This window comes from Branchiostoma belcheri, unplaced genomic scaffold (assembly GCF_001625305.1).
Source record: "Branchiostoma belcheri isolate BF01 breed outbred unplaced genomic scaffold, Haploidv18h27 scaffold45, whole genome shotgun sequence".
NCBI lineage: Eukaryota > Metazoa > Chordata > Leptocardii > Amphioxiformes > Branchiostomatidae > Branchiostoma > Branchiostoma belcheri.
Genome location: NW_017804076.1, coordinates 1,244,429 through 1,270,026, shown reverse-complemented (window position 1 = coordinate 1,270,026; position 25,598 = coordinate 1,244,429). Strand labels below are relative to the sequence as shown.

General features: G+C 39.2%; 3 protein-coding genes across 4 annotated transcripts; 2 read left to right on the top strand and 1 right to left on the bottom strand.

Annotated features, from left to right (window-relative positions):
* Window positions 1–1,065: 1,065 nt before the first annotated feature.
* Window positions 1,066–3,177, bottom strand: LOC109478790. Its single transcript, XM_019780586.1, has 4 exons — window positions 3,135–3,177; window positions 2,561–2,785; window positions 2,009–2,140; window positions 1,066–1,826 (listed from the first exon to the last, which is right to left on the bottom strand). The coding sequence occupies exons 2-4, from the start codon at window positions 2,724–2,726 to the stop codon at window positions 1,507–1,509; spliced, it is 618 nt and encodes a 205-aa protein (XP_019636145.1). The 5' UTR covers window positions 2,727–2,785; window positions 3,135–3,177; the 3' UTR covers window positions 1,066–1,506.
* A 142-nt stretch (window positions 3,178–3,319) lies between these two features.
* On the top strand, window positions 3,320–4,834 carry LOC109478687. 2 transcript variants are annotated; one of them, XM_019780355.1, is made up of 4 exons: window positions 3,320–3,470; window positions 3,653–3,844; window positions 4,083–4,217; window positions 4,365–4,834. In XM_019780355.1, exons 2-4 carry the CDS (start codon window positions 3,670–3,672, stop codon window positions 4,676–4,678), a joined length of 624 nt encoding a protein of 207 aa, XP_019635914.1. In that variant the 5' UTR covers window positions 3,320–3,470; window positions 3,653–3,669; the 3' UTR covers window positions 4,679–4,834. The 2 variants fall into 2 exon arrangements, with proteins under 2 accessions (XP_019635914.1, XP_019635913.1); XM_019780354.1 differs by having other exon boundaries at window positions 3,322–3,424; window positions 4,365–4,833.
* A 2,125-nt stretch (window positions 4,835–6,959) lies between these two features.
* On the top strand, window positions 6,960–14,138 carry LOC109478661. Its single transcript, XM_019780326.1, has 8 exons — window positions 6,960–9,196; window positions 9,383–9,488; window positions 10,065–10,257; window positions 10,696–10,895; window positions 11,303–11,441; window positions 11,803–11,897; window positions 12,234–12,307; window positions 12,482–14,138. Exons 1-8 carry the CDS (start codon window positions 7,054–7,056, stop codon window positions 13,297–13,299), a joined length of 3,768 nt encoding a protein of 1,255 aa, XP_019635885.1. The 5' UTR covers window positions 6,960–7,053; the 3' UTR covers window positions 13,300–14,138.
* The last annotated feature ends 11,460 nt before the right edge of the window (window positions 14,139–25,598 follow it).

Genomic DNA, 25,598 nt, shown 5'->3' with positions numbered 1-25,598 from the left:
TTTATATTTAAACAATGAATTTTGAACTTTTAATCAAACCACCGCATAGAAAAACTGTAACAACGAGGAAGAAAAGGACTTTCCTCAACTGTTGGGGGCAAAATATGAGCATTTTTGAGTTGATTCAGAACCAGAATCTTTTTTTTTTCATTTCATTTGCAAATCAGAAAAAATAAAGAGGTGAATCAACCAACAAATTAGTTTTTTTTCTATAATCAATTTCTTAGAGGAAGGAAAGGGTGCAATGGACTAAACTGTTCTTGGATTTATCATGGAATCAAAAGAAAAGGTGGTTAAGGGCAGGTACCAAAAAGTTATTTATATCATGTGTGAAAAGGCAAAATCGATAATTATACAACTTAATCAAAAGAAGGTGGTAAAGCAAAAAAAATCATTTTGGTGGCTGTAAATATTTAAAATGCTATTTGTAAGAGATAATCTATTTTGGTATTTTTTTGGAGTTTGGGATGGATTCATTTTATTCTTTCACTAAATTCTTTGTGCGTGTTCTATTTACATTTGTCTTAGGGTAAGGACTAGACTGAGAAGAAATATCTTTCTGCATTTTGCTGCTAGTGCATCAACTACTTATGTCTAACATTCCAGACAATTAGATACAAAAGTGAGCTGACGTCTAATTCTTGACACCACTGACTTCCGTTCTTGGGCCTAACACTCTGGCTTTAAAGGCACTGAATTGTATTTTTGCCTCAGGCCTCTTTAGTCTTTGTAATCTGTAGGCAGCCTCCCAAAATCAGTGTAATTCGTAATCAGTACATTAGCCATAATGCGTAATTGTTCCTATTATCAACTCTGAGAATTTAACGTAATTTGTAATCGGCAGCGAAAATTTTGCGTAATCCATAATCACTTCTCCCCCATGCAGACCCCCATATATAGCCTTGATGTACATCGTGTCACACTGTATGTTACGAAACAATTTTTTTTCATATTTGGCAAGTTCTGTAAGAAACTAAAACTCTGGATCCTTAAACCTCCTTGTATCAATTACTTATGTCTAACATTCCAGACAGTTAGATATGAAATCAGAGTCCCTTTTACACTTGGAGTATTGTAAATTTAAAGTGTTTAATCCATCCCACTTGGTGCACAGTGTCAATCATGTGGTCATATATCACTTTAAGAATGACATAGTTTATGCTAGCAGATGGCTACATTTTCAAACAAGGCACTGTCATCATAGATGTAGCAATTTTCTTTGGTAACTCTGACAATATTACTAGTAGGTCTTTTACGGTACAATAACAAGAAATTAGATGCAGGAAGTTCGAAAGGCAACGTAGAATATGGAAGCAAGGTTTACATGTACATAAGGAATGTAGGATGTTAATGCAATTAAGCTTTGATGGGTTTTTTTTGTAATAAATTGAACGGTGTAAAATACAGGGCAATAAGTCTATGTACATTGTGAATCTTTCAAGTGAATCATTACATACAAATTCCCATTGATATTTTAAGATGTTGCACACAACTCTACATAGCAACCTACAGGAGGCCGAATGCGTAAGTCAATAGAGCGCACATCAGAGACAAAGTTGTGGACATCACAAAGTGTGATGGGGCTCCAGCTGACACGCACTGCTCTCCTGACTCGTTCGGATGGGTGGGGCAACCCCTCTGTTCCGGTGCGTTTCCAGCGACGTCTAGCGGAAGCGTGAAGTTCTGCAGCCCACAAGTCAGAGCGACCATGTCCAGGTTGTCCTGTGTAGCCGGGAGGGCGGCTGTCTGAGTGTTCACGTCGTCAGGAGCAAACGCGCCGTCTTGTCTCCGTTTCAGGAGAAGGATGTACTCCTCGTCTATGTCAACTGTGATGTTTTGCAAAGGATTTTTTTTAATTTAAAGAAACCAAGAAGAATTTATATCAATTTTAACCAACCTATATCATCACTTTGTCTAGAAGGCTACAGATACTCAAGGAACCTTTAATAGTTTACCACATATCAAAGCTTGCGTATCTATAAGTCTATAACAATGAGGCAAATCATACCTTCGGTTCTACTACAAGGGTTGGATTCCCCCAGCCCCACCACCGTTATGTTGTGTTGCAGTGGACCTCCCTTCAACGCGCAGTACACCCCGAGAAGCCCGGCGTATGCCTGCGGCCACATATCTTCATCACCTGCTCAAGATATCAGGAAATCAAGGGTTCAATTTGCAACACTCTGATGAATATACGATAAAGATACTATTAACTTGAACTGGATCAGGTTAAATTTCTCTATTAATATTAAGGCCATTACCCTGTACAACAAAGAACTGTCATATGCACTAGTCATGTTATCTTACCTAAACCTCATCTGTATAAAGTCAGGAGGTTTGCTTGGTACAAAATAATGTATTATAATGTATATGAAGGATTGTATATATTGCCTGTCTTGTACCGTTGTAATTTGTAATTTTTGTACGCAAACTCTTTGCAATTCAGGGAGTTTCTTCCCTGCTGTAAGTTTGCTCTTTGGTGTCACGAATTAAGATTATTACCCAGATCAACAGATTTCTATCAGTTTTTTCACGAGTTTTATTCCGCAAGTGTACTAACCAGGTGTCTCGGTCTTGTTCAACACTTTAACATGGACCACGATGTCCGCCTGCACCAGCCGATGCGTAAACGGAATGGGCTGCCAGCCCTGAACCATGGAACACCCGTGCGCGTTCGGGAGGAACAGTAGGGCAACGCCGACAGCAAGCAGACAGAAAGACGACATTTTCTTCCTCTGTTTCGGTCGTTTCGATGATGATTTCTCGATTGAATTCTTTTGGGCAACTGTAAGGAATGGCAATGGATAGATTAAAAAGGCCAAACTCCACATAGTGTTGACTAGAGAACGTAGTTAATGATCAACATCTCTTGACCCGGTTGCTTCGAGAAGATTGTACAAAAAGACCGGTTGCCAAATTAAAAGTTTCTTTTCGGGACTGTGACGTGGAGATCTAGATCACACAAGGGTAAGTTGTTTTCTTATGGCTGTTATGACCTAGATTTAACAATTGAACGTCTGAAAGCAATAATAAACACAACATAATTTGACATAATCATACCCCCTCGCGCACCACCACACGTAGCGTATTTAAATTAAAAACATAATCTACGAGAGGCAAAACGTCTGACTTACAGTTAGATGTGCAAGAGTAAGCAGTCACACTGTCATGATCAGTTTTATGGCTTGGAAGAGGCTACCGCATCCACCGTGACGGACCTAACGTTTAGAACCGTCCCTTTATATACTCAGGTGACTTCCGGCATCACGTAAACATCAAAAGCGGCCGTACCAGGTGTGCTGGGGAGGAGTGGGCGACAACAACAACGCACTTCCTGTGACGTCACGACGATATTAAGTTACTCAGCGTGGGGTAAAAACATGGAGCAGGCGTTCTCACCGGTTCCAAACTAATTTGCAGGGTGGTAGATACCTGTGATTGTCGTCTCACAACACCCGCAGACAAAATTAGTAAGTCAGTACGGTGGAGAAATTGTCTGTGTTTTGAATAATACAACTTGTAATATTCTGTGTTTTGAATTTGAGCTTGGATTCTATTTGTATGTAATGGATTATGACACCTGTATATACATGTATTTCAATTTACGAGTCATTCTGCCATTTCTTACTACATGTTTTCCTACACTTTTCAGCAACGTGAAGCACCAGCATGATCGTGGTATATCTGCCCTTCTTTGCTGTCGGTGCTGTCTTGCTTGTCCTCCCGACAGCTTCCCAGAGCTGTTCCGTGCCTCTTGGCTGGCGTGAGATGTCACTCAACCAGCGTGTCTCTCTAGCTGATATCGTGGTCCATGCTAAAGCCTTGAACAAGACCAAAACACCACGTGAGTGAATTCAAAAATACTCGAATTTCACCACGTTCAACAGTAGAACAAGTACATTACATATAATTTGATAACCCTTCTGAGGAAGTCTAGAAAGTTTTACTAAGACGATATAGAGTATACAGACTGTATTTAGTCTATTTTCCAATATAGCTTATTATTTGCATGTACAAATTTTCGAAAGAATTTTGACTTACAAGAAACCACTTATTTTTAATTCTGTTTTTAATTGATGTAGAATTTGAGCATGGTTGGCCAGAGGTATACGATGGAACCATGGAGGTTTACTGTGTTTTGAAAGGAGGCCCCTTGTCATCTGACATCACAGTGGTTGAGATGGGATACATAGGAGGACATTGCACTGCCAACGAAGGTAAAACCCACGTCAAAACGTGATTTTATAAAAAAAGAATACAAATGTATATGATACACATTTTAGTTCACAATTTTTAAGCTTTGATATATAACGTTACATTAGAATTTAAATAAGGCCTTCATTCTTACATTCCTAATTCTACAGTTAACATTGATGAGGAGTATATTCTCCTCCTGAGTCGGAGGGACAACGGCACGTTCTTGCCAGACAACGTAAACGTTCAAGCCGCAGTCATCCAGGCCACTCAGGAGAACATAGACAATATCGCCCTGACCTGTGGGCTGCAGAACTTCACACTTCCGCTAGACGTCGCTGGAAACGCACCAGAGCAGAGGGGTTGTCCCACCCATCCAAATGAGTCCGGAAAGCAGTGTGTTGGAGCTGGAGCGGCATCCCATATAGTGATGTCCACAAATTTGATCATCTTTTTGTTCTTTTCGCTTTTCGAATTGTTATGAAAATCCAGTGCAACTTTCGCCTATCCAAGGCTGAGGGTTGTTCACAATTGACTTACCGTAATACATACATCATCCGTCGTCCCTGTCGGGCGGGGTACATACACTGTATATCCTTGACCTTAAACATGTAACATTATGTGTATGAAAGACAATGGATGCTGTCTCAAATGTCTTGCTTTGTTAACCTCATTCGGGTGTTCGATTCATTTCAGTATCAGTATCAGTTTTATTCAAAATTGACTGGCATGTCATATGAGTGACATATGACATGAAGTACATGTATATCAAATTTTCACATATGACACAGCACGCATTACATTACATAATCAATCACTAATATATTAAAAATTGTGAATAAAACATCATACTATACAGCTGTACAAAGTCATACATGTTTGAAGTCATGACGTAGTCATGTCCAACATGCATATGTACGTGGATCGCCTCAACACATCGCAAAGATATGAAGTAGGCATAATTTCATTCTCTGTTTTTAATACTAGCATACAATTCAGTGCCACTTACTTAGTTGCGCGCGGATGTCATCCATAAAAGCTATAACATCTAAATTATAGCATGTCCAGGACAACAGATACAAAACAAAAACGGACTTTAGGCTGCAATACCAAAGAAAGTCGCCAGGAGAAATAGACCTTGACTTAATTAGTTTTGGCAAGATCTGCCTACATATTAAATATCATCATAATCCCAAACCACAATTATCAAACTAGAATTCCGAGATCTCATACCTCCATGAAATATGATCTTGATATGTAAATGTAAATTTCTTCTTTAATTGTTCAAATGACCTCTGCATTAACATGATATATGCATCGTGATGTATGTTAACTTTTGATTAACTTACAGATGTCCCAAGTATGACATTCTCATCATTCACCATAACGAAATCATAGAATTTTCACATTAATTATGCAAATTAGGTCATCATTTGCATAATTAGTATCTGTTGAAGTTCCGCCTGCCATAGGTTACATACATTACATGTATGTAAGTTGTATAATGTAAAACACTGTAATTATAGAATGTCCTCATTAATTATGCAAATTAAGTCCTCATTTGCATAATTTGCATTTAATTATGTACATCTCTCTCTCAGCTACCTACACACCAAAAATAATGAAAATATGTTGTTCCTGTCTGGACTTATTGGCTTTTAAACATTTCGCCAGAAAGTGCCCTGCAGTTCCAGAACAAGCCGCTAGGCGGCCCAAACTCATATGACTTCTTCCCAAGCACGAGAGCTACCTTCCATCAAAATTTCATGACCCTAGCATGTCCAGATCGCGAGATATCAAAACCGGAAGTTGCGCTGCAGTACCAAGGGAAGCCACTAGGGGGACCAAAATCTAATCATTTCCAGTTTTCGTCACACCCTACCAACACACCAAGTATGAAACCAATCCATTCAGGCGTTCTTGAGTTATCTTGTTGACCAACAGACGGACGGACGGACAGATAAACGCAACTGAAAATATAACCTCCATGACACATTTCATGGAGGTAACAAATACACACATGCCCAACACAATACCTCCATTTTCACGGAGGTAAACAGAAATGTATAACGAAGGGCAATGGTATATAACGTTAACGTTAGCGTTAGATTTGGAAGCAGTGTTTCAACGCAATAAAACATAGCGCCAATGTGTTTGACATAGAATGAATAGCATCACTATACTTAACTTATTGTTATACATAACTTATCTTCAAGCATATCCTATGCCAAAGACATTATCAAATTGGCCAGGCAGTATCCATTCGCCAGAGAGGGTCTATCCCCACACGCCACCTTGGCCACCCTAGTATCTGCTTGGAGATTAATAGTTTGATATGTCCATATAAGGCACGTGTTTGAATAGGACTATCTAAGTATTTCATGATCAATACGGTCACAAACAAATTGATAAATACTTGACCCCCACTCCGGAGGTCACGATATGGCATTTGACCTTTTTCGTCACAATCTGGCCGCACCGAAACTGGATACCTGTCACCGAAAGTTGGCACAGTCAACTAAAAATAGGTGAAACTTTATTATAAGATATTCTTCTTTTAAGACTAGTACTTAGTTCAATTACTTCACAGTAAGCCGTGATAGTATTTAGTGTATACCAACATGTTAAATTTGCTGACAAACATGTATATAACCCTGAACGAAAAAAAATAAACAACACTAGTAACATTAGCGCACCCCCACCATAAAATCAATGGACCATTCCAATCCTGGAGACAGGCGGTGAGTCATCAGAAGTATGTTTTCCATATGGATCAAACGCTCACGTTAGCGTCCAAAGTCGGGGGGTTCTGAAAAGTAGGTACTTTCCATTTGTCTTTAATTCCGTGGTGGCTGCAATATGTACTCGGATAACTCAGACAGTGATACAGAAAGTGTGACAAGTCAAGCGAGCAGCAATGCTGGCGGAAACAAGAAAGGGCGGGGGCGAAGAAAGCCTAATTCCCAGGGAAACAGGCCCAAGACACAGAGTGCTTCACGTCAGAGCCCCGTTAAAGACTTCATTCTTCAAAGGGGAGGAACCGTAAGTCTTGGTGAGCTCCTACAGCAAAGTTTCTACCCAGAAACAGAGGAGAACGACGTGGAAGAATGGCTACGGGACGAGCCAGGGAGGTACCTGGTAAAAAGAAACATAAAGGGCAAAGTTCAAACCGTGACAGCCATTGTTAAGGTGAGGCTGTGTTACGATTTTACCCACAGCAAGTGCAAATTCGGCAATGGGTGTACAAACGTGCACATCTGTAAGGATTACTTGGAAGGCAACTGCTGCAACAGTGGTGGAACATGCCAATTTCCTCACAACTTTCAAAGCGAGCAAAATAAGAAGGTTGTTAAAGGGATGGGACTAGACGGACTCTTAGATGATAAGATAGTGAAGGTGATCAGAGGGTCACTGCCAAAGATCTGCAAGTTTTACAACTTGGCCAATGGCTGCAGGGATAACACTCTGTGTACCAATCTCCACATCTGTAACAACTACATCCAGGAGAGCTGCAAGGGCGATTGCAAGCTGTCTCATAATTTTGCTGATCCCCACAATGACAGAGTGCTACAGAAACATTTCATGATCTCCAAGATGCCTGAACACATCCTAAAGTACAGCACAATGCTAGTATTGTTTGCTACTAAGAGATCCGAAGCTGCAGTACCAGTGAGCAGAGGTAGGGGGCGAGGTCGTGGCCGTGGAGGAAGGGGTGCTGCGAACCGTGCCAGGTCTACAGAAAACTTGTCACTCGGTTCTACTGGTGCAAGTTCACAGCACTGCAGCACAGAGAGTCTGGAGAAGGCAGGAAGGAAGGCAGGTGGGCGAGGGAGAAGTAGTAGTGGAAGAGGCGGGAGAGTCAACTTTGGAAGGAGGACGTCTGAAGAAGGGAATCTGGCTACAGAAGTGGAACCAACATCCATCAAACCTCCTTCAGAAACCTATGTCTTTAAATCGATATGCTGCCAGTACAATGGAAAGGTACTGTTTGACAGCATTTGGATCAATGAGTTTTCTCCTCTTGGGTTAGACCAGACTCAGACAACATCCTGGTTTCGCAAGCGTCCAAATAAGTTCCAGATCTACGAGACGGCAGATGGAAACCTGGAGGTGTCTGTCATCCTTCCAAAAGCACGTCTTTGCTTTGGTCACACCATGAAATCCGGATGTCAGAAGGGAGACCAGTGTCAATTCTTCCACGTCTGTCGCAACCTTATCCAGGGATCCTGCAAACATGGGTCCAACTGCAAATTTGTCCACGATTTGCAGAGTGAACAAGCAAGAAGAGTTGTCCATGAACTTCAACTTGACTGCCTGACAGATGACCAAATCATCAACGTCATCCGCAACTCGACACCTAGAGTGTGTGAGGCGTACAACTCCCACAGCTGCCTTAAAGCAGACCGCTGCCGCGATGTCCACGTTTGTGCGGAGTTTGTCACAGGCCGTTGCGCTGAAGATACATGTGATCTGAACCACGAGAGCTGCTTCGACACTCCCCAAACGTGTAAACTCTTGTCCGAGTTCCGTATGGCCAACACAGACCAGCGAGTGGTCATCAAAACGTTACTGATTCCTCCAACAACAGCAGTTAGGCCTCGACCGTCTGTGCCAAAGAACTTACAAGCTACATCCACGAAGTACCCTGTAGCCAGGCCTGCTACAACCTCAACACCACAACCAAACATATCCCAGGTGGTGAAACCTAAGGTTACGTCAACACCTACAACTCTACAACCAAACATATCCCAGGTGGTGAAACCCAACGTTACTTCACCACCCGCAACACTACAACCAAATACACCCCCACCAGCCCAAGTGATGCAACCCAAAGCCAAGGCTCCAGATCCAAATGAAGAGCGCATCTTGGATGGCGATACGACCATCTGTGAAGACTTCCTCGCAGGACGGTGTCTCAAGTCTCGACTGTGTGGCCATCATCACATTAAGACGCCTTACTTGTGGCAGTACCAAGACTCAAAGAATGAATCCAGATCTCAAGGTACATTTTGTATGTACATGTAAAGTTTTATATTTGTATGATGTGTTATTCTTGAATGCCACATTGTTTTTACAATTGTGCAAATAGACAGGACATTGATGTCATTGACTAGAGCGATGTTGTATAATGGTATCTTTTGAATTTTAATATGTACCTAAATTATTTATGTTGCTTACACAATTACAGGTAGAGTGTGGACAAGTTTCAGTCCTGAAGTTACGACAAAGATGGAAGAGGTCTTTTCCAAACCATCTAACATCACCTTTAATCTCCTGGACATTGAAACACGTCTGTGAGTATTTCACTATTTGTCCTCTTTTCTTGAGTTTGATAATATTCCTAGCTGTATATTGACAGGCATGACATAATGAAGTGTCTATTGTCTAGTTGTAGTTATACTTATAGTTATGATACAGAGACGTGCCAAAACTGGTATCTCTTTACAGATAGAATTATTTTTTAATCAATTATTAAAAGCACCCATTGACATATACATGTAGACATGCAAGAAGAAAGTGTATATGTCGAAAACCAAAAACGTCTATTTTCTATGGGTTTTCAGTGAAATAATCAGTCACAAAATTCTCATGTTTCTTGAGGCCAGAAAAACAGTAACTGTTGCCTAATACATCCTATACAATTACCAATTGGAAACAATATCATATTTTTAATTATTTGTATTCGCCATTGGTACATGAAATATACAAGTGGAAGGGAGGGCAAAACAGGTGTATAAACACTTTTGCAAGTTGCCCTCCCAGACACTGCAATAAAATGATACAATACAATATCAATGCAACATCATACAATACATCAAGGATATACATCAGGTCACAAATCTACTGTATCGTTATGGTATTTTTTTCAGCAATGGCTGGACAGTTCACTTTGACAGGATGGAGTTAGAAATCTCTGACTCCTACCCGAGTAAACGTGTTAGAATCCGTCGCCTCTCAACACCATCTTCTGTGGAGTCCACCAGTGGGGAGTGGGCAACAACATGGATGTGGTACTATGAGGGAAATGGTTCCTCCTGGTGCGAGTATGGCAAAAGTGTCAAGGTCTGTTTTTCATAATGTTTAGAGATGAACCTGACCATTAGATACAAATTTGATGGAAACAATTAAGTACAAACATTAAATTATTATGAATATTCTCCATCATGTTACTTTTTGCTAATAAAAATTGTTTACAATGTATACCTAATTTATTTCTTGCAAGCAGGCTGGTACTGTGGTATAATTATATTTTATAATCATCATTAATTTTGTATTTTGTCACATCAGCCCAGGGACGAACATACTAAATGATGTATACTAGTAGATTTATTAGCTTCTTAGACCTGTTAGAACTGTGTTACCTCTTAAAACTGTATGTACTGTTAGATAATCGTTTAGCTCAGCAATACCAACAATATAATGTACAATATTGCCATACATTGCACCCACTACAATTCATCTGCAATAAAGTTCTTCTTCTTGTGTTGTGTTTTATAACAGCCTGGGACAACAGCCTTCATTACGTCTGATGACATAGAACAAGCGTACATCACAAAACAGCCCAGCTACAAGTTCCAAACCAATGAGTACCCCTACACCCTAGACTTCACAGGGATGTACCAACAGAACTTGGACACTCGTTACTCCACCAAGAGAAATGTGCGACGACGTCCCAAATTTGTCCAGTTTCATTCGGCAAGGTAGTTCTTCTTTCCCACACTTAGTCAGAAATGTACATTTTTCCAGACTATAATTCACTGTCTTTGGCAATTGATGACTCTAAAAGTTACCTGATTTTATTTATCAAATCAAACCTCAAAAAGGGATAAAAACTATGATTGTACTGTAAATCATAAAATGTTTGTTTACCTTGTTTTCATCACTTGATGCAATCGTTTGTTATATTCATTTGTTTTATTAATGTTAATTATTGTTATCAGTTTCTCTTCGTAGTAACGCTACAAATATCCACGCCACAAACTACTGTACCGTGACTTACTCGGTGGTTTATTCAGTGTTTTTTTGTACCTGACCAGGGATTATCTCACCAATATACCTCGGGGCAGCACAATATAATACCTAATTAATTATTCTTATCATATTACAGCAACACAAGAACAAACCTTGCAGCCAGCCAGCCCTCTTCTGTGACAAGAGGATCACTTCCCACAACATGGGTGCCGATGTCACAGAAGGAAGCCTTCATACGAGTGAAGCTGGCACCAACAGATGCAGAGTTCAGAGAGGTACAGTGTATTTTGTCTGTTGTATGAATGCTGCAAAAGGGGCTTGTTGTATCTAGATTCTAGGCTGGTATCAAGATTTCTGCAATCGTGATTCAACACTGCACAAAATCATGTCTTTAAGCACAACTTAAAGCACGCTTTTAATAAAGGTACTGAGGTAAGGGAAGAAATGGAACCTTTTTGCATTTTTTAAAGTGACAAAGAATGGATTTGTATATTGCAAGATCATGGCATGTTTAGTCTGTGTAGAAACAATGATGGTTACATTAAATTGTATGATCAGATACAAGTATTCTAAGGCAGATTAAGGTGTTACAGATGTCAGGAAAAACATTAAATACTGTCGTTTTCCTTTCCTTAGGTGGAGAATCTCTTCAGACAGACAATGAGGGAAGACAAGATCATTCTTGAAGTCGAGAGAGTGCAGAATCCTCGTCTCTGGGAAAAATACTCCATGTGAGAGGTTTTGATTTGTGTACAGACTTTTCTGAAGTAGCACCTTTTTCTGACTCCTTGATACAGTACTGATGTTACATCAAGAGTTCTTTCAGAACATATATACCATGAAGACAATTGCCAGGGTACTATTTATTGCGTTTATTCTATGTTATAAGTGTAGAATATTTTGATGTACATTTGTATGTAAATTAAAGTACACACTGTACTACGTTCATGTACCTTGAAATAATCTGTACGACTTCATTGGATTGTTAGATTACTGTCTTTATTGTATTGACATGAAGCAAGCTTCAATGTACCTCTTGTTTTCTTACTGTAATTTTTGTTGAACAGGAACAAACAACAGATGATTCAAAAGTCCATGGAAACTCGATATGGAAGGACAAGAACCCACAATGGTAATCCATGTAAGTCGTTTTAATACATTTTACAAACAAATGATTTATATCTAAATACACTGTACATGATAGTTATACACATGATATACTTATGATTCTGATTTTTTTGTAATGAGAGGTAAATGTTTATTCTAAACTGTTTAAAGTTTATAAGCAACTACATGTGCATTCCTTCTCTCCTAGATGAAAGGAAGCTGTTCCATGGCACAGACCCAGACATCATCAAGGGCATCTGCCACCAGAACTTTGACCACCGTCTCAGCGGGAAGAATGCCACCCTGTACGGAAAAGGGTCCTACTTCGCAAAAGATGCTTCTTACAGCCACGTGTACTCACAAGCTTCATCCGACGGGACACGCTACATGTTCCTAGCCGACGTGTTGGTTGGTATGTACACCAGGGGAAAACCAGACATCCCCCGCCCCCCTCCCATCAATCCAAGCGACCCCAATGGCGACCTCTACGACTCGTGTGTGGATAACGAGACTAACCCCACAATTTTCGTTGTGTTCAAAGACGACCAGTGCTATCCTGCGTACCTGATCAACTATGCTGACCAGATTGACCTAACTGCTTTTGACATGTTGGATTCATTAGCAGGTTACCCTGGGTCAAACTACTCATCTGCCAGTTCTTCTACTTACTCAACACATGGTTACAGGCAAGGAACATCTACTACAAGTACACCTACTCGACAATCTTCTTACTCAGCACACGGTAGGCAAGCAACGTCCACCAGTACACCTACTCGACAGTCTTCTTACTCAGGCTATGGCAGGCAAGGATCAGCCCAACCATCATCAGCCACAAGTTCACCTACACGACAGTCCGCTTCTTCAACTTCCTACCCATCATCGTATGGCGTACAAAGTCCGTCATCACGGTACACCAGTTCAACTTCCTACCGCTTCTCAATGGGAAACACGCCAACGCGCCCGGCCTCTCAACAGTCCAGTTCATCCTCAGGGTCTGAAAACAAGACAAGCTGTACTATACAGTGATGGAATGATAATAGAAGGATGGCTACTGGCAATACAGCAGTTTATTGTATGCAATATTACAATTGTAGTCACTCAAATTATTCGGAACATGCATGTAGTCATGCAAGTGCTGTTGAGGTAACTGCTGAATCTTATGTGTATGAACAAAATAAAATATATAGTTTATAGGCAATGTACATGCCAGAGGAAACAATCATTGTTGAGATGCCATTTATTCTCATGATCAGCATAATGCAGATTTTTTGTGTAAAAATGTTGATTGTAATTTGGCATCAGCTATCGAGAGCATGGAGTTGAAGTGTTGGGAATTAATTACAGCAGAATTTGCAAAGTTAACATAATTTTGTTTCATGCACTTATAGTTATATTAGCATAATTATGTAAATGAAATGCCTAACAATGAAGGAAGATTGACAAAGGATGAGAATTAGGAAGTAACATTAAATGCATCAATTGTTGAAAAAGCGATTGTCAAAAACTAAGCTTCTTTATGTAGAAGTGGGTTGTGGGTTGTCTTCACTTTAGTTCTAGTTCACAGTGATCTGTGTCCTGGTATTAACAAAGTATAACTAGTCGGTATATATCTACACAGCCGATTTAAAATACCAGAATTGCTAATAAAAGGTTTTATCGCATATGTATAAGCAGATTGATCATATATAATGTCTGATATGACAAGCAGAAATCAGAATATTTCATTTCTTTCATCAGGATACTCTAATACTAGTAACAATTTGAAATTTATGTACTACATGTACTAGAGTTCTACGATCTCATACATTTGCCAAATAAAGTTAATATTTACAATTATGATCAATAAATCAAGAGCTACCTTATGATTGACGAATTGTAAATGTTTCATTGTGTTATTGATTGTAATTTTAATGCATCATATCATGAATTATATCAATTCTTCACCCAATGAGGTGTTATTTTAAACATGTCGGTTGAGGTGTTTAAGTACTAGTATAGCGAAACCTGTCCTTGGTGCTGAACACTTTCCACACACAGGAAAACCAATTTACAGTGTTTAATTTCTCCAATTTCCTCAATAATTGAAACAGTTACTGTGAATTACTAGAGCACTGGACATTTTTTGGAAAATCGTAAATTAAATCCTGATGCTGAATGAGAAAAAAGTTATAAAACAAAGCTATTCTAGCATTTCCTAATAAATTATGCAAGTAATATCCTGATTGAAGAGGTTAGATTTGATGATGCTCATGTTCACTTGAGTTCCAAATGACTTTCAAACAAATGTCCCTGCAGTTCCCAAAGAAGCTGCTAGGGGGCCCAAACCCATGTCACTTCTTCAGGAGCATAAAAGCTACTGTAATACCATCCTAAAATCGACTCCAGCATGTCCAGATCATGAGATATCAAAACTGTAAGTTCAGCTGCAGGGGCCCAAAAATCTAATCATTTCGAGCTCAAGAAAATCCCTTCTAGATTAGATAAACCCTCCTCGAGTTATTTAAATAAAACTGAATTGTCAGTTTAAAAATCGATATAGCTGTGCTTTATACAGTTTTTTCAGTTTAAAAATCGTCAATAAAGAGAAGATCGAAGTAATCTGATACACGTATGTCGCGTTGTACCGAGTCATTGTAGATATTATAGACGTATTCCTAGAGGTATTTACCGCGGTAAATGGGTCAAACAAATATCATTTATTAGAAAATTAACGTTAACGTTAATGTTAACGGGAGGGGTCCTAATTCCGACCTATGTTCCATGCAAACGCACATACCTTTGGTAATGGTTTGTCTCACCAAAAACCCGCCTAACACGAGCTATAATATTTACAGATAAAGATAACAACGATTAAAGCTAAATAGCTGTGTATTTCACTTCAGTGTGGCGCCTTGCACCCAAGCGTAATGGTTCGCGAAACTTACGGCAGGTTTTTCGTCATTCTGCCGGTGGAACGTTCTATCGCAAAAGGGGTGCCCTAATTCCGACCTAGTATCTAACAAAGGCCAATCTGAGGAGAGAGTTAGGTATCTAAAATACACAAATTATGACTAAAACAATCTATAACTATTTTTCTGTCCCAAACAAGTCTTCTTTGTACCATTACGCTACTTGCTCCAAAGCGGCTGTTTCAAAATCAAAGCTGCGTTTTTTAACACGCTCGTCAACCCCCGAACAAGCGTCGAATTTATACAGATTTTTCAATCGTCTGTTATCGGACCGTGCGAACTGGAACAAACTTTGTGAGAATACCGATATCAACACAGAAACTTTGTCCATTCTTGTGGTTATTTATAGGCACGTGCTCCCATGCATAGCGCGGCGACAAGGATTTTTCAAACTAGTACGGAATTAGGGGTAGGTCGGAATTAGGACACCCCCCGTTACCTCCTATTCCTAAATTTACAAAGTTGAATGAGTAGGATAGAAAAATTTCGAATTGTAAGGTAAATCATTGTAGTTTCAGTGCTGCATGTGTGATGATTGTTTATTGGCCCCCTGTTAATCTTATGTTAACTTGATTATCGAATTCAAATTTTGCTCGTGATGAACAGCTGCAGGTGGCACCTGTGCGTGCAACACGCCGTTCCAAGATGGTGACTTGTGCATGGAAGGGAAGAACGAGCGGGTAAAAATTCCGCCCAGGAAGACGCGCCACGTCCACTTTGGTGGTAAGTTGTACTTTAAATTGCCGTACATACTCTCTGGACAATTGTGTGTAAATCCCCTTTAAGTTAACTTAAGGAAAAGGACAGAATTTCGAAAGTAATTTGCGGCAACTGTCCCCAACGAGTTAATGCTGCACTAAGATGAGCAACCGCTGGGGGCGCTTTTGTGTTACATGTGATTTGCATAGGGAGAATAACTGCTGACCGATAAAACATGTGGAACTTGGGTTGTTGTTGTTGTCCTGTGTGTTTTGGTCAAATTCAATGTGTTCCAATGTAAAACAAAAGTGTTCCGAGGCTAAGAGCAAGCAGTAGGGACAAGATAGTGCCGTTTGTGAAGAGGATAACACGGACAAGTTTTCACTTGTAGATTTGGAGGGAGACCCAGACGACCGGTAGGTTGGAGTGGGGAGGGGGGCTGTAACAGAGTTGTTTACGTATGAAGGCAAAGACCATATCCAGGACAAATTATTATGATATACGACACATAGTGCTCAGGAAAGTAAAATGTATTTAGAAAAGACACAAAGAATTCACCATAGGCTTAAAGGACTGTAAGAGGTTCGGTGTTTTGGTCTGGTCCACTCCAGGTCAGGACTTTTCCAGTTGTTGAGCGTTAAAATCCTAAACAGATCGACACTCGAACTTGACTTTGTAGCCACGGCGACTGTTGAAGGGTTTCTTTTGCTTGCAGTCTTATACATCAGCCTAAAGTATTTGACGTTGGTAAAATATGAGATTTGAATTTTGATATTTGTCGTGTAAACTGTTGACAAATTGATGATAGAGCCAATGATACTTGAATATGATAATTTGTATGCCTTGTTCCTGTTTTGGTGTTGTTGCAGTACTGAAGGTCCTATGTTCCAGGTTCTGTATTGAAATACATCAAGGAGCTGCAAACCAAGGGAAATGTTTTCAGAGGTACTGTACGAAAACTTCAACTACTTCCTAAGTTGAAATCTTAATATTAGTTGATATAATTGCATGTGTGGATGAAATCATGACAGTTTCTTTGACAGATGTTTGCATGATAATCGTGGTTTATTTGATATTGATGAATATGTTATACATGAATACATATTTGACATGACATGTTTTTCTCCATATCTTTCAATGCCATATTTAGAAATTATAACAGTTATGAAACTTTCTTGATGTGTGAAAATGTGTGATTTATTCTAAAATCTTTTGAGTATTCTAATATCATGTAACGTTACATGTACTGTGTGATTTTTAGAACCATGCAAAGTACTCAGATTTCATGTTTGTGGTAACATGACTGTACACTACAACATTTGCTTGTCCCCAGTTCAAGCAGTTCAGTGTTGGGTCCAATATTTTATGAAATGTAATGTTTTCAGATCGATGTGCAACTCATATGAGCTGCAGCTGCTGCTTCTCACTTGGTGTTATTTGGAATTGTTATCATAATGTTTTATGTTTGGCTTTTTCAGAACAGTCTTACTTAACTTATTGAGTACCTTAGGCCACACCAATTTAATTTCTTGGTTAACGGATTCGCCGCTTCATTTTTTTCTGATTTGCAAATAAAAATAAAAATTCAGAATCAACTGCAAAATGCTCATATTTTGCCCTGAACAGTTGAAAACAGTCCTTTTGTTACTACTTGTTACAGTCATTCCATCTTTCAACGCAGTAGTATCATTAAAAGTTCAAAATTCATTGTTTAAATTTTGAACCAGCCTGGTATGTTGACTTCATGGCTCTTGTCATACCATTTTGGGCCATAATAGGATGCCTAGGCCTGTTTTTATTTTTATTTTTTTTTCGCCCGCCCGCTCCATTATTTTTCTACAAAAATCCGTTAACCAAGAAATTAAATTGGTGTGGCCTTAGATATGCTTACACACTACACTATTGCCAAATCATTATTTCTGTGCATATTATTATGAGCTTGATGTTTTTTAATTTTCATGAACCGATGTTTGTAAATGCATTTCATGTGTGTCGTTTGCTCTGATGTTTTGTACCTCGTTCTAATTCAATGAATGTCAACATGAGATGCATATTATGTTGCTACATGTAATGTTATTTCTATTGTGATATCTTGATATGTGTATCATATGTGAGATGTCTTTTCATGTGATAATGTTGTTTGGTTATGATATTCTTCGTGTATGCCCTGTTATGCTTTTTTTTTTGTCTCACTAAACAAGGTTCCATGTGCTCTTCCCCCAACCAAAGCAGGTTTTAGAACAAATGAGTTGTGATACCTTATGTGATATCTTGTGTGAGATGTATTTTCATGTGATTGTTGTTAATGTTTGGTTAGAGTGCTCTATGTTCACTTTTGGCTATGCTCTTCTTTTGGATCACTAACAATGTTCCATGTGCTCTTCCCCCAATCAAAGCAGGTTTACAACATATGTTGTGAATATCATGATGATTATGATGTCATGCATGTTATTTGAATAATTGTAAATATTGGTGTATGTATGGTGTATGTAAAGTTACCATGAGATTTTTCTGAATGTTTATGTATTTCTTTTACACCCTAGCTTATGGGAAGCTGAGACAGTACCTGACCATGTTCCTGTGTGTGCTGTGGGACCTGTCTGTGTTCCTGTCCATATTCCTGATGACGGATCTGTCAGCTATCCTGTGTACCTGTCCTATTCAAGGAGGATTTGCCTACTGTGTTCCTGAGGGACCTGACGTGTACCTATCTAGACGACAAGAGAACATCGGACCTTGACCGTGAGTTGGCTTCTATTTTTTGAACTCTTTCAAAAATGGGGGTCTGCATGCTGCAATGCGTAAGCACTCGTATTAGATTTGCGTAATGCGAAGTCAGATCTTTATGACTTAAAGTTAAACATAACATTTGCATAATGGGTAAAACGTTAAGCCTGCATGAACGAAGCGTAATACCAGGTTGCCGCTTTGCATACTTTTGCACCTTGCCATTTGAATTAATAATAAGCATCCGTGAATGAACATAAATCGTGGCTGCTGCGTTCCAGAATGTCATGCAAAATGTGATCGGGACCGGGACCTTCCATGCAGACCCCTAAAAATGACAATGAAATATGTTGGAATACTACCAGGGCATGTCTGCGATCCTCTGAATTTTCAGTTCCAAACATCTTAACTCACAGGCCCTCTCTTCTATTCATTGTCATTTTTTATTGAAAGAGTTCACATTTCTTATACTAATATCTAGTTTAAGGTTGTGACTAATATTTGTTTGCCTTTATGCCGGAGAACACAGTACATTTTCCTATTGAGGAGAGCACTTGTGATATTGTCTGTTGTTTCATTCTGTATAGCAATTGGATATATTTTCAAAAAGCATTTTGTGATCAAGCTGTTTTCCTTGATACCCTCTTCATCATGATCCACATCCATTCTTTAAAAAACAAATTTCTGAAATGAAAACTGTTCTTCAGAAATATTCACAGCACATCTTAGAGTATTGTGATATGCTCTACTGTTTTTTACCAAACAAATTACCATGACTTGGCACATACGATATAAAACAAAATGAGAGGTGATAGTAAATGTAGTGAAATTCTATGACATGCAGGAGGAACAGGTTTTCTGTATGTGAAAAATCAAAGTCAGAAAATAGGCTGCACCAAATTCTTAGGCAGAAAAATGTGTTGCTGTGATTTTCCACCTGCAGCCTCATTTACCTAAATTCTATACATTTGTCTTTCTCATTTGTTATTGTCAAAAATGTCTGATTTGAAGTATAGATAAAACACAATTGATATTCTTTATATATTTGAACATGATTTACAAATTACGAGATGTGAGTGATACACAAGATATACACATTGTCTTACAATCATAAGCAACAATGTTGTAGTGAATGCAAAGGAGTGGATTTCAGGGAAAATACTTTGGTCACATAATGATTGTTGGAAGTATGTCCTATTTCTGTACAGAAAATGAATATGGCAATATTGTGCTCTTTTTCTGTAGAGTGAATGTACTACAGGTAAGCTGTGTGTCATGTTTGAAAGGGCGGAATTGAGTTACGGAATCAGCAAAACGAAACTACTGCTATTCTTTTCTCAAGGCTTATATACTCTGAAGTTCAGCATTCTGATTTCTGCTTTAAATATAGTTAACATTTTCACAGACAGTTTAAATAGTAAAAGTTAACGGCAAGGTAGTAAGAATAACACAGAGAGGTCGATCAAAGTCTAGCGTGTACATGTTAAGCCACGAGAGTCGCCAGATCTTTTTTCACTACGTGATGGTTTCTGGAAAAAAAAATCACACACTGAAACAAACATAAATACCAATGTCTTATGCTCTAAAATGGCGAATTGTAAGTCAACATTTCACACTTTCATGTACTATATATAACTAAAAGATACTGTAGACAGACAGTTGCACTGAGATGTTATGTAAACTTTAGGGCTTTCTACTTAAATTGCAGTCAGCAATTAAGTTACAGAAGTTTAGGAAGATAGTTTTAATGTGACAAGTAGTATTCAAGGACCAGTTGTAAAAGAGATAGTGTAACAGTTACAAATGAATGTAAATCTTAAGGGAAAGAACTTTTGGGTAAATGATATTTGAGGAAATAATGGGTGTAGTTTTGTTTTGCTGATTCCTTTTTATGTCATGTAGACCCAGACTTTGTTATAACTGTTTTTGGACTTGTAGCAATACTAACCTCCTGTTGGAAAACTCAGGGCTCGTCTCGTGTTGATCTAGTAAAGTTTGACAGTGATGTTTTACGCTGCCAGACTTTATTTGATGAGCTTGAGACTAGGCCTGGATTTTGGAGCAGGAGGTTTGAATTGTTTCAAGTACGTAAACAGTGATAACAGAGTTTGATTGAGAGTTTCTATCACTGCATGACAAAACACAATTCCTCTCTTTCTGTAGGTTCTATCCTTCTGCTTCTTGTCCCTGGGCTTAGCCTGGAGGAGGAACTTCTGTCCCAGGGTTCAAACTTACACATGCCTTGACTCTGCGTAGTAGACTTGTTGACGAACAACTTTGTCCGTCATCAGGCCTACTACGCTAACGGAGAGGGGCTTTGTGTATTTTTGTTACCCTGGCCCGGAGGTTTTCTCCTCCAGGCTTCGACGCTAGGTTTGGTTGCTTGATGTCAATATTCCTGGGAGATAGTGCGATGTATAGGCCTCTTCTAAAAATAGTCAGGGGGTGGTTGGTTTGTGTGTGTATATGATTTTCATTAAGTTTTTTTTTCTGATCAGTCATTGCAAAGGTATGCTGGAGCTTCGAAACTCCATGTCTTCAACAAGCAAAGACATCCCCTGGGGAGCACACTGTATGCATGGCTGACATCAGAGTGAAGGAAAATAATTCTAAGTTTTTTGGCGGGAAAATCTAATTAGATTAATTAAGTGCTTGGAGCAGCTGCATCAAGGTAGAAAGTGTGTGACTAAGTGTTTCCAAAGTTGAGAGGAAAGGTCCAAAACGTTGGAAGAGGTGCACAAGAAAGAGTGACGTACTGTGCAATTAAAAGCAGAGTTCATGGCTGAGGCAAGAAAAGAGTAATGTAAAAGTAGTGTGTCAGAAAGTTGAGTGAAAAGGTCCAAAGCGTGACGGAATAGGAACACAAGAAAGAGTGACATACCGTGCCATTAAAAGCAGGATGAAAGGTAAGGAAAAGATGTTGCGTGTAAAGGTCCAATGTGTTGGAAAATGAGTCTAGAAAAGTGTGATGTACTGTGCAATTTGCAGACAAAGAGTTACGTGATGGGGTCTAAAACAGAGATGCCCAGGGAAGGCATGCAAAGAGTTTTAAGGGAGTGGGTGAAAGTTGGAACCAAAGGGATAAAAGACGAGTCCAGGAACGTGTGATGCACTGTGCAATTAGAACAAGGTTTGACAGAAGAAATAAAAATGTGATGACAGTAGAGGGTCTGCAGGGGGAATCCTGGCAAAAGTAAATTTAGGAGGGCCGACAAGGCTTAACAGAAAATTCAGGCTGGCCTGCAATTAACTCGTCATATAGTAAATTAACTTGTAAGTTCTTGTATTAAGGCTTTGGGAGCAACTTCTTTGGAATGTTCTTTAAGTTGTATTCACTGGATGTCTTCCAATCTGGTGTTGACCATACAAAGAATTTTTCAATGAATCTTAAGATCAATTCAGGCTAACAAATAACATCCTAATTGCAATTAGGGTGACGAATTACACTTTGGGAAGAATTTTCAGACAATTGGTTAACATCGAACAAAAGCGGCCAGCTACGATTAATAATGGGGTAAAATTGCTCACAGAAAAGGGTATGCGGACCCCTAGACAGTAGAGTGAATGAAGTGGGCATAGAAGAGAGAAATGCAAGTGTGAGTGTGGAGTGTTGTCTTTGTTAACAAAGAAACCATACTCACAACTCCCCATCTTCTTTCACACAGCTCTGCCGATAAAAGAGTTCTTCCTCCCATCAAGCTCCAACCTTGTCTCCAGGTCCACATCTTGAAGACAGAGAAACAAAAGTCAGTATATTGACAGCAGTAACTGGCCTTGCTAGAATGTGTCACACAACACGCAAGGTTTGATTTTAGAAATTGTTTAAAATTGAAAGGATAATTATTGTGATGCAAAAAAAACATCTCCAGGCAACACTGAATGAGCTAAGTAACGATAAGATCATATATATGAACTATCCCTTACTTCAATAGATATAGAAAGTTTTAGACTGTAAAAAGTTGTTTCTGCACATCACTACTGGTTACAGGAAACATGTTCATCCTCAGAATTCTTCACATTATCCAAGAAAGGATCCAAGTTGTGAGCCATTGTCTCACCTGTACAGATTCTGCACTTCACTCTGTGTCTTGAAGTCGACTGGTTTGCTGAACTTGTCTGCTCTGGTTTAGACAGGAGTCACCACCATCATCACAGGTTTCTTCTATGTCCAGTCAGGACAGCTGACCCTCAGGACACACCTTTTACACAATATGAAAGGATAATTAGTGTGATGCAAAAAAACACTGAATTGACTGTTAAAGGATTTTTTCTGTGAACTGCAAGAGCTAAGTGAAGAGTGTTAGAACCATATGGATTTTGGTAAGTGTAATCTCACCTGTGGATGCCGTCATCTCACTCTCGGGTCTTCAAATTACGTGCACCTGGTCTGCTCTCTTCTCTTGTCAGCATCAGTCAGCAGCCACCTAACTATACAACATTATATGTCACATATTTGTTTAAAAACACACCAGGTAAATGGTAAAGTAAATTGCAGAATTTAGATTTTTCTCACCTAATGTTCTTCTGGAGTCTTCAAATCACCAGGTCTGGTCCAATCTTCTCTTGTCCGGTTCAGACAGGAGTCTTCACTACTGCATTAGTCAGCAGCCACCTAACTATACAACATTATATGTTACATATTTGTTTAAAACACACAAGGTAAATGGTAAGTAGATTGCAGAATTTATATTTTTCTCACCTAATACTCATCTGGAGTCTTCAAATCACCTGGTCCAGTCTAGTTCAATCGTCTCTTGTCAGGTTCAGACAGGAGTCAGCATCAGTCAGCAGTCACCTAACTATTCAGACATTACAAGTTACACACCTGTCTCAAATACTACCAAGTAAATGGTAGGTAAAATACAGAATACAGATTTTTCTCACCTTATATTCATCTGGTGTCTTCAAATCACCAGGTCTGGTCTGGTCCAATCTTCTCTTGCCAGGTTCAGACAGGAGTCAGCATCAGTCAGCAGCCACTTAACTTTACAACATTATAAGTTACACACTTGTCTCAAATAACATCATTAGCTATAGTAAATGGTAGGTAGAATACAAAATACAGATTTTTCTCACCTTACATTCCTCTGGTGTCTTCAAATCACCAGGTCCAGACAGGAGTCACCATCAGTCAGCAGCCACCTAACTATACAACATTATATGTTACACACTTGTCTTGAATAACAATACCTTAACTAGCAGTAAGAAACGTTACCTTAAAAGTAGCCTTTGTGGACTAGATTGCAAATAAATTATGGAAAATTACTGTAAAAGAATCTGCCGCCAAGACCGCCTTTCAAAACAAGTTGGAATTCAAAATCTACACGTTTTACTAAATTTGAAATTTATCAATACTTATTAAAAAAACAATTACGAAAAAAAACTAGAATACAAGACCACAATTACGGACCTTAGCGCTAATTAGTTTAGCAGTAATAAGCATCTACAGTGCAGTTCAACAAGGCGGGAACAATCAAACCCACGTGTGCCGCAGTTGCACAGGTGGTCCCCTCGCCACGAGGCAGTCAAATTTTCTTACTTTTTCTGCGTTTATCTCCTCAAAAATATTGTACAAATACACGGAAGCTGTTTGTTTTTATTACCAAGAGGGCTTTGTCCAGTACAATAGGATAGGATAGGGCGACTTTGAAATAAACTCGATAAATGAGGTCAAACTTTAGAAGAAGAAAACAACAATATTTAAACGCTCAAACATCGAAAATTGTGAAAAATGTCCATAAAACTAAAGATTTTTTCGGGGATACAACTTGCCATGCATTTCATGTTCACTTTTTTCGACTAAATATGTTGGAATTTTACCTCTCTCTCTCTCCTACGAAGTCTTCCCCTCACCAGCAGAAATGCATGTCCTCACAACAGTAGCCATTTTGTCTTCTTCCCCACAAGCACATGTCCTGTCAGAAAATACAGGTTCTCTCCTCCAAACAGACACACTACCGGCCCAAATCCACAGAGAAGTTCCGAATACTCCATATGTTATCCGAAAACGCAGAAAGGAAGAATATTCGGGAACAAGAAACTGAAAAAATTTGTCCACAAATTCGGGGGTGGGTGACTGAAGAACATTCTCTCAGCGCGACATGTGCGAAATGAAAGGACTGTACCAAGTGCGACGTTATTGTAGGGGTGCCAGAAAACTCTCAATTCTAAAAAAAAAAGAATTTCTGCCTTGTATGATCTGGAAGTAAAATCAGTAAATTTTCTTCAAACAAAAACAGTAAAATATGTGAATGAAAACGATGAATCACATCTTTTTTTAAATGTTTACTAAGTTCTCGAGTTTCCGATTTTAATCGCGTAAATTTGGGTCTAACCGAAGCACCGCAACCAAGGCGGAAGGGCACCCAGAAGTAAGCCTCGGGTCCGAAATCAATTTTCACCCAAAACGCATCCATTCTTTCACTTTTCAACCAAATTAGTATTTAATGACATTTTGTAGCAGATCATGAGAAATGTGAACTCAAAGCTGAACCATCGAAAGCTTACGTTACTTTTTGTACCGCGCACTTTTTCCCTGTCGCGGAAGAATTGGTGTGCACCGGTTCTGGAATTGGGTCTGTCCTTGGTGTTGAAAACACCATCAGACGCAAGTTTTACCACTTATTCTTTGTTCTTTGAAATATGGCTTCCAGAAAAGTACTCTTACGTATGTCGGATGAACGTACATTGTTTTCGTGTTTCTGTGTATGTGATCTGATGTGACGAAACATTTTATTGGTCCATAATAAGATTATCAATATGTAAACGTTCACCTCTGATGCTAGCCGTGGCGACTCTTGATTCGGGCTTACATTGCATTACCCTCTTGTCTGAGGGTAATGCAATGTAAGCCCGAATCAAGAGTCGCCACGGCTACTCTGATGCGTTCTGTGGGTGCTGTCCCTATGCCTCGCGCGACGGGCTATAGTGAAAATCTCGGTGTTAGTATTT

Coding starts and splice junctions, on each gene's coding strand:
- LOC109478790 (XM_019780586.1), bottom strand. CDS start 2,726: ATGTCGTCTTTCTGTCTGCTTGCTGTCGGCGTTGCCCTACTGTTCCTC. Junction 2,141..2,560: donor GAACAAGACCGAGACACCTG/GTTAGTACACTT, acceptor TATCTTGAGCAG/GTGATGAAGATATGTGGCCG. Junction 1,827..2,008: donor CCCTTGTAGTAGAACCGAAG/GTATGATTTGCC, acceptor AAAACATCACAG/TTGACATAGACGAGGAGTAC.
- LOC109478687 (XM_019780355.1), top strand. CDS start 3,670: ATGATCGTGGTATATCTGCCCTTCTTTGCTGTCGGTGCTGTCTTGCTT. Junction 3,845..4,082: donor GAACAAGACCAAAACACCAC/GTGAGTGAATTC, acceptor TAATTGATGTAG/AATTTGAGCATGGTTGGCCA. Junction 4,218..4,364: donor ACATTGCACTGCCAACGAAG/GTAAAACCCACG, acceptor CTAATTCTACAG/TTAACATTGATGAGGAGTAT.
- LOC109478661 (XM_019780326.1), top strand. CDS start 7,054: ATGTACTCGGATAACTCAGACAGTGATACAGAAAGTGTGACAAGTCAA. Junction 9,197..9,382: donor GAATGAATCCAGATCTCAAG/GTACATTTTGTA, acceptor ACACAATTACAG/GTAGAGTGTGGACAAGTTTC. Junction 11,442..11,802: donor CAGATGCAGAGTTCAGAGAG/GTACAGTGTATT, acceptor TCCTTTCCTTAG/GTGGAGAATCTCTTCAGACA.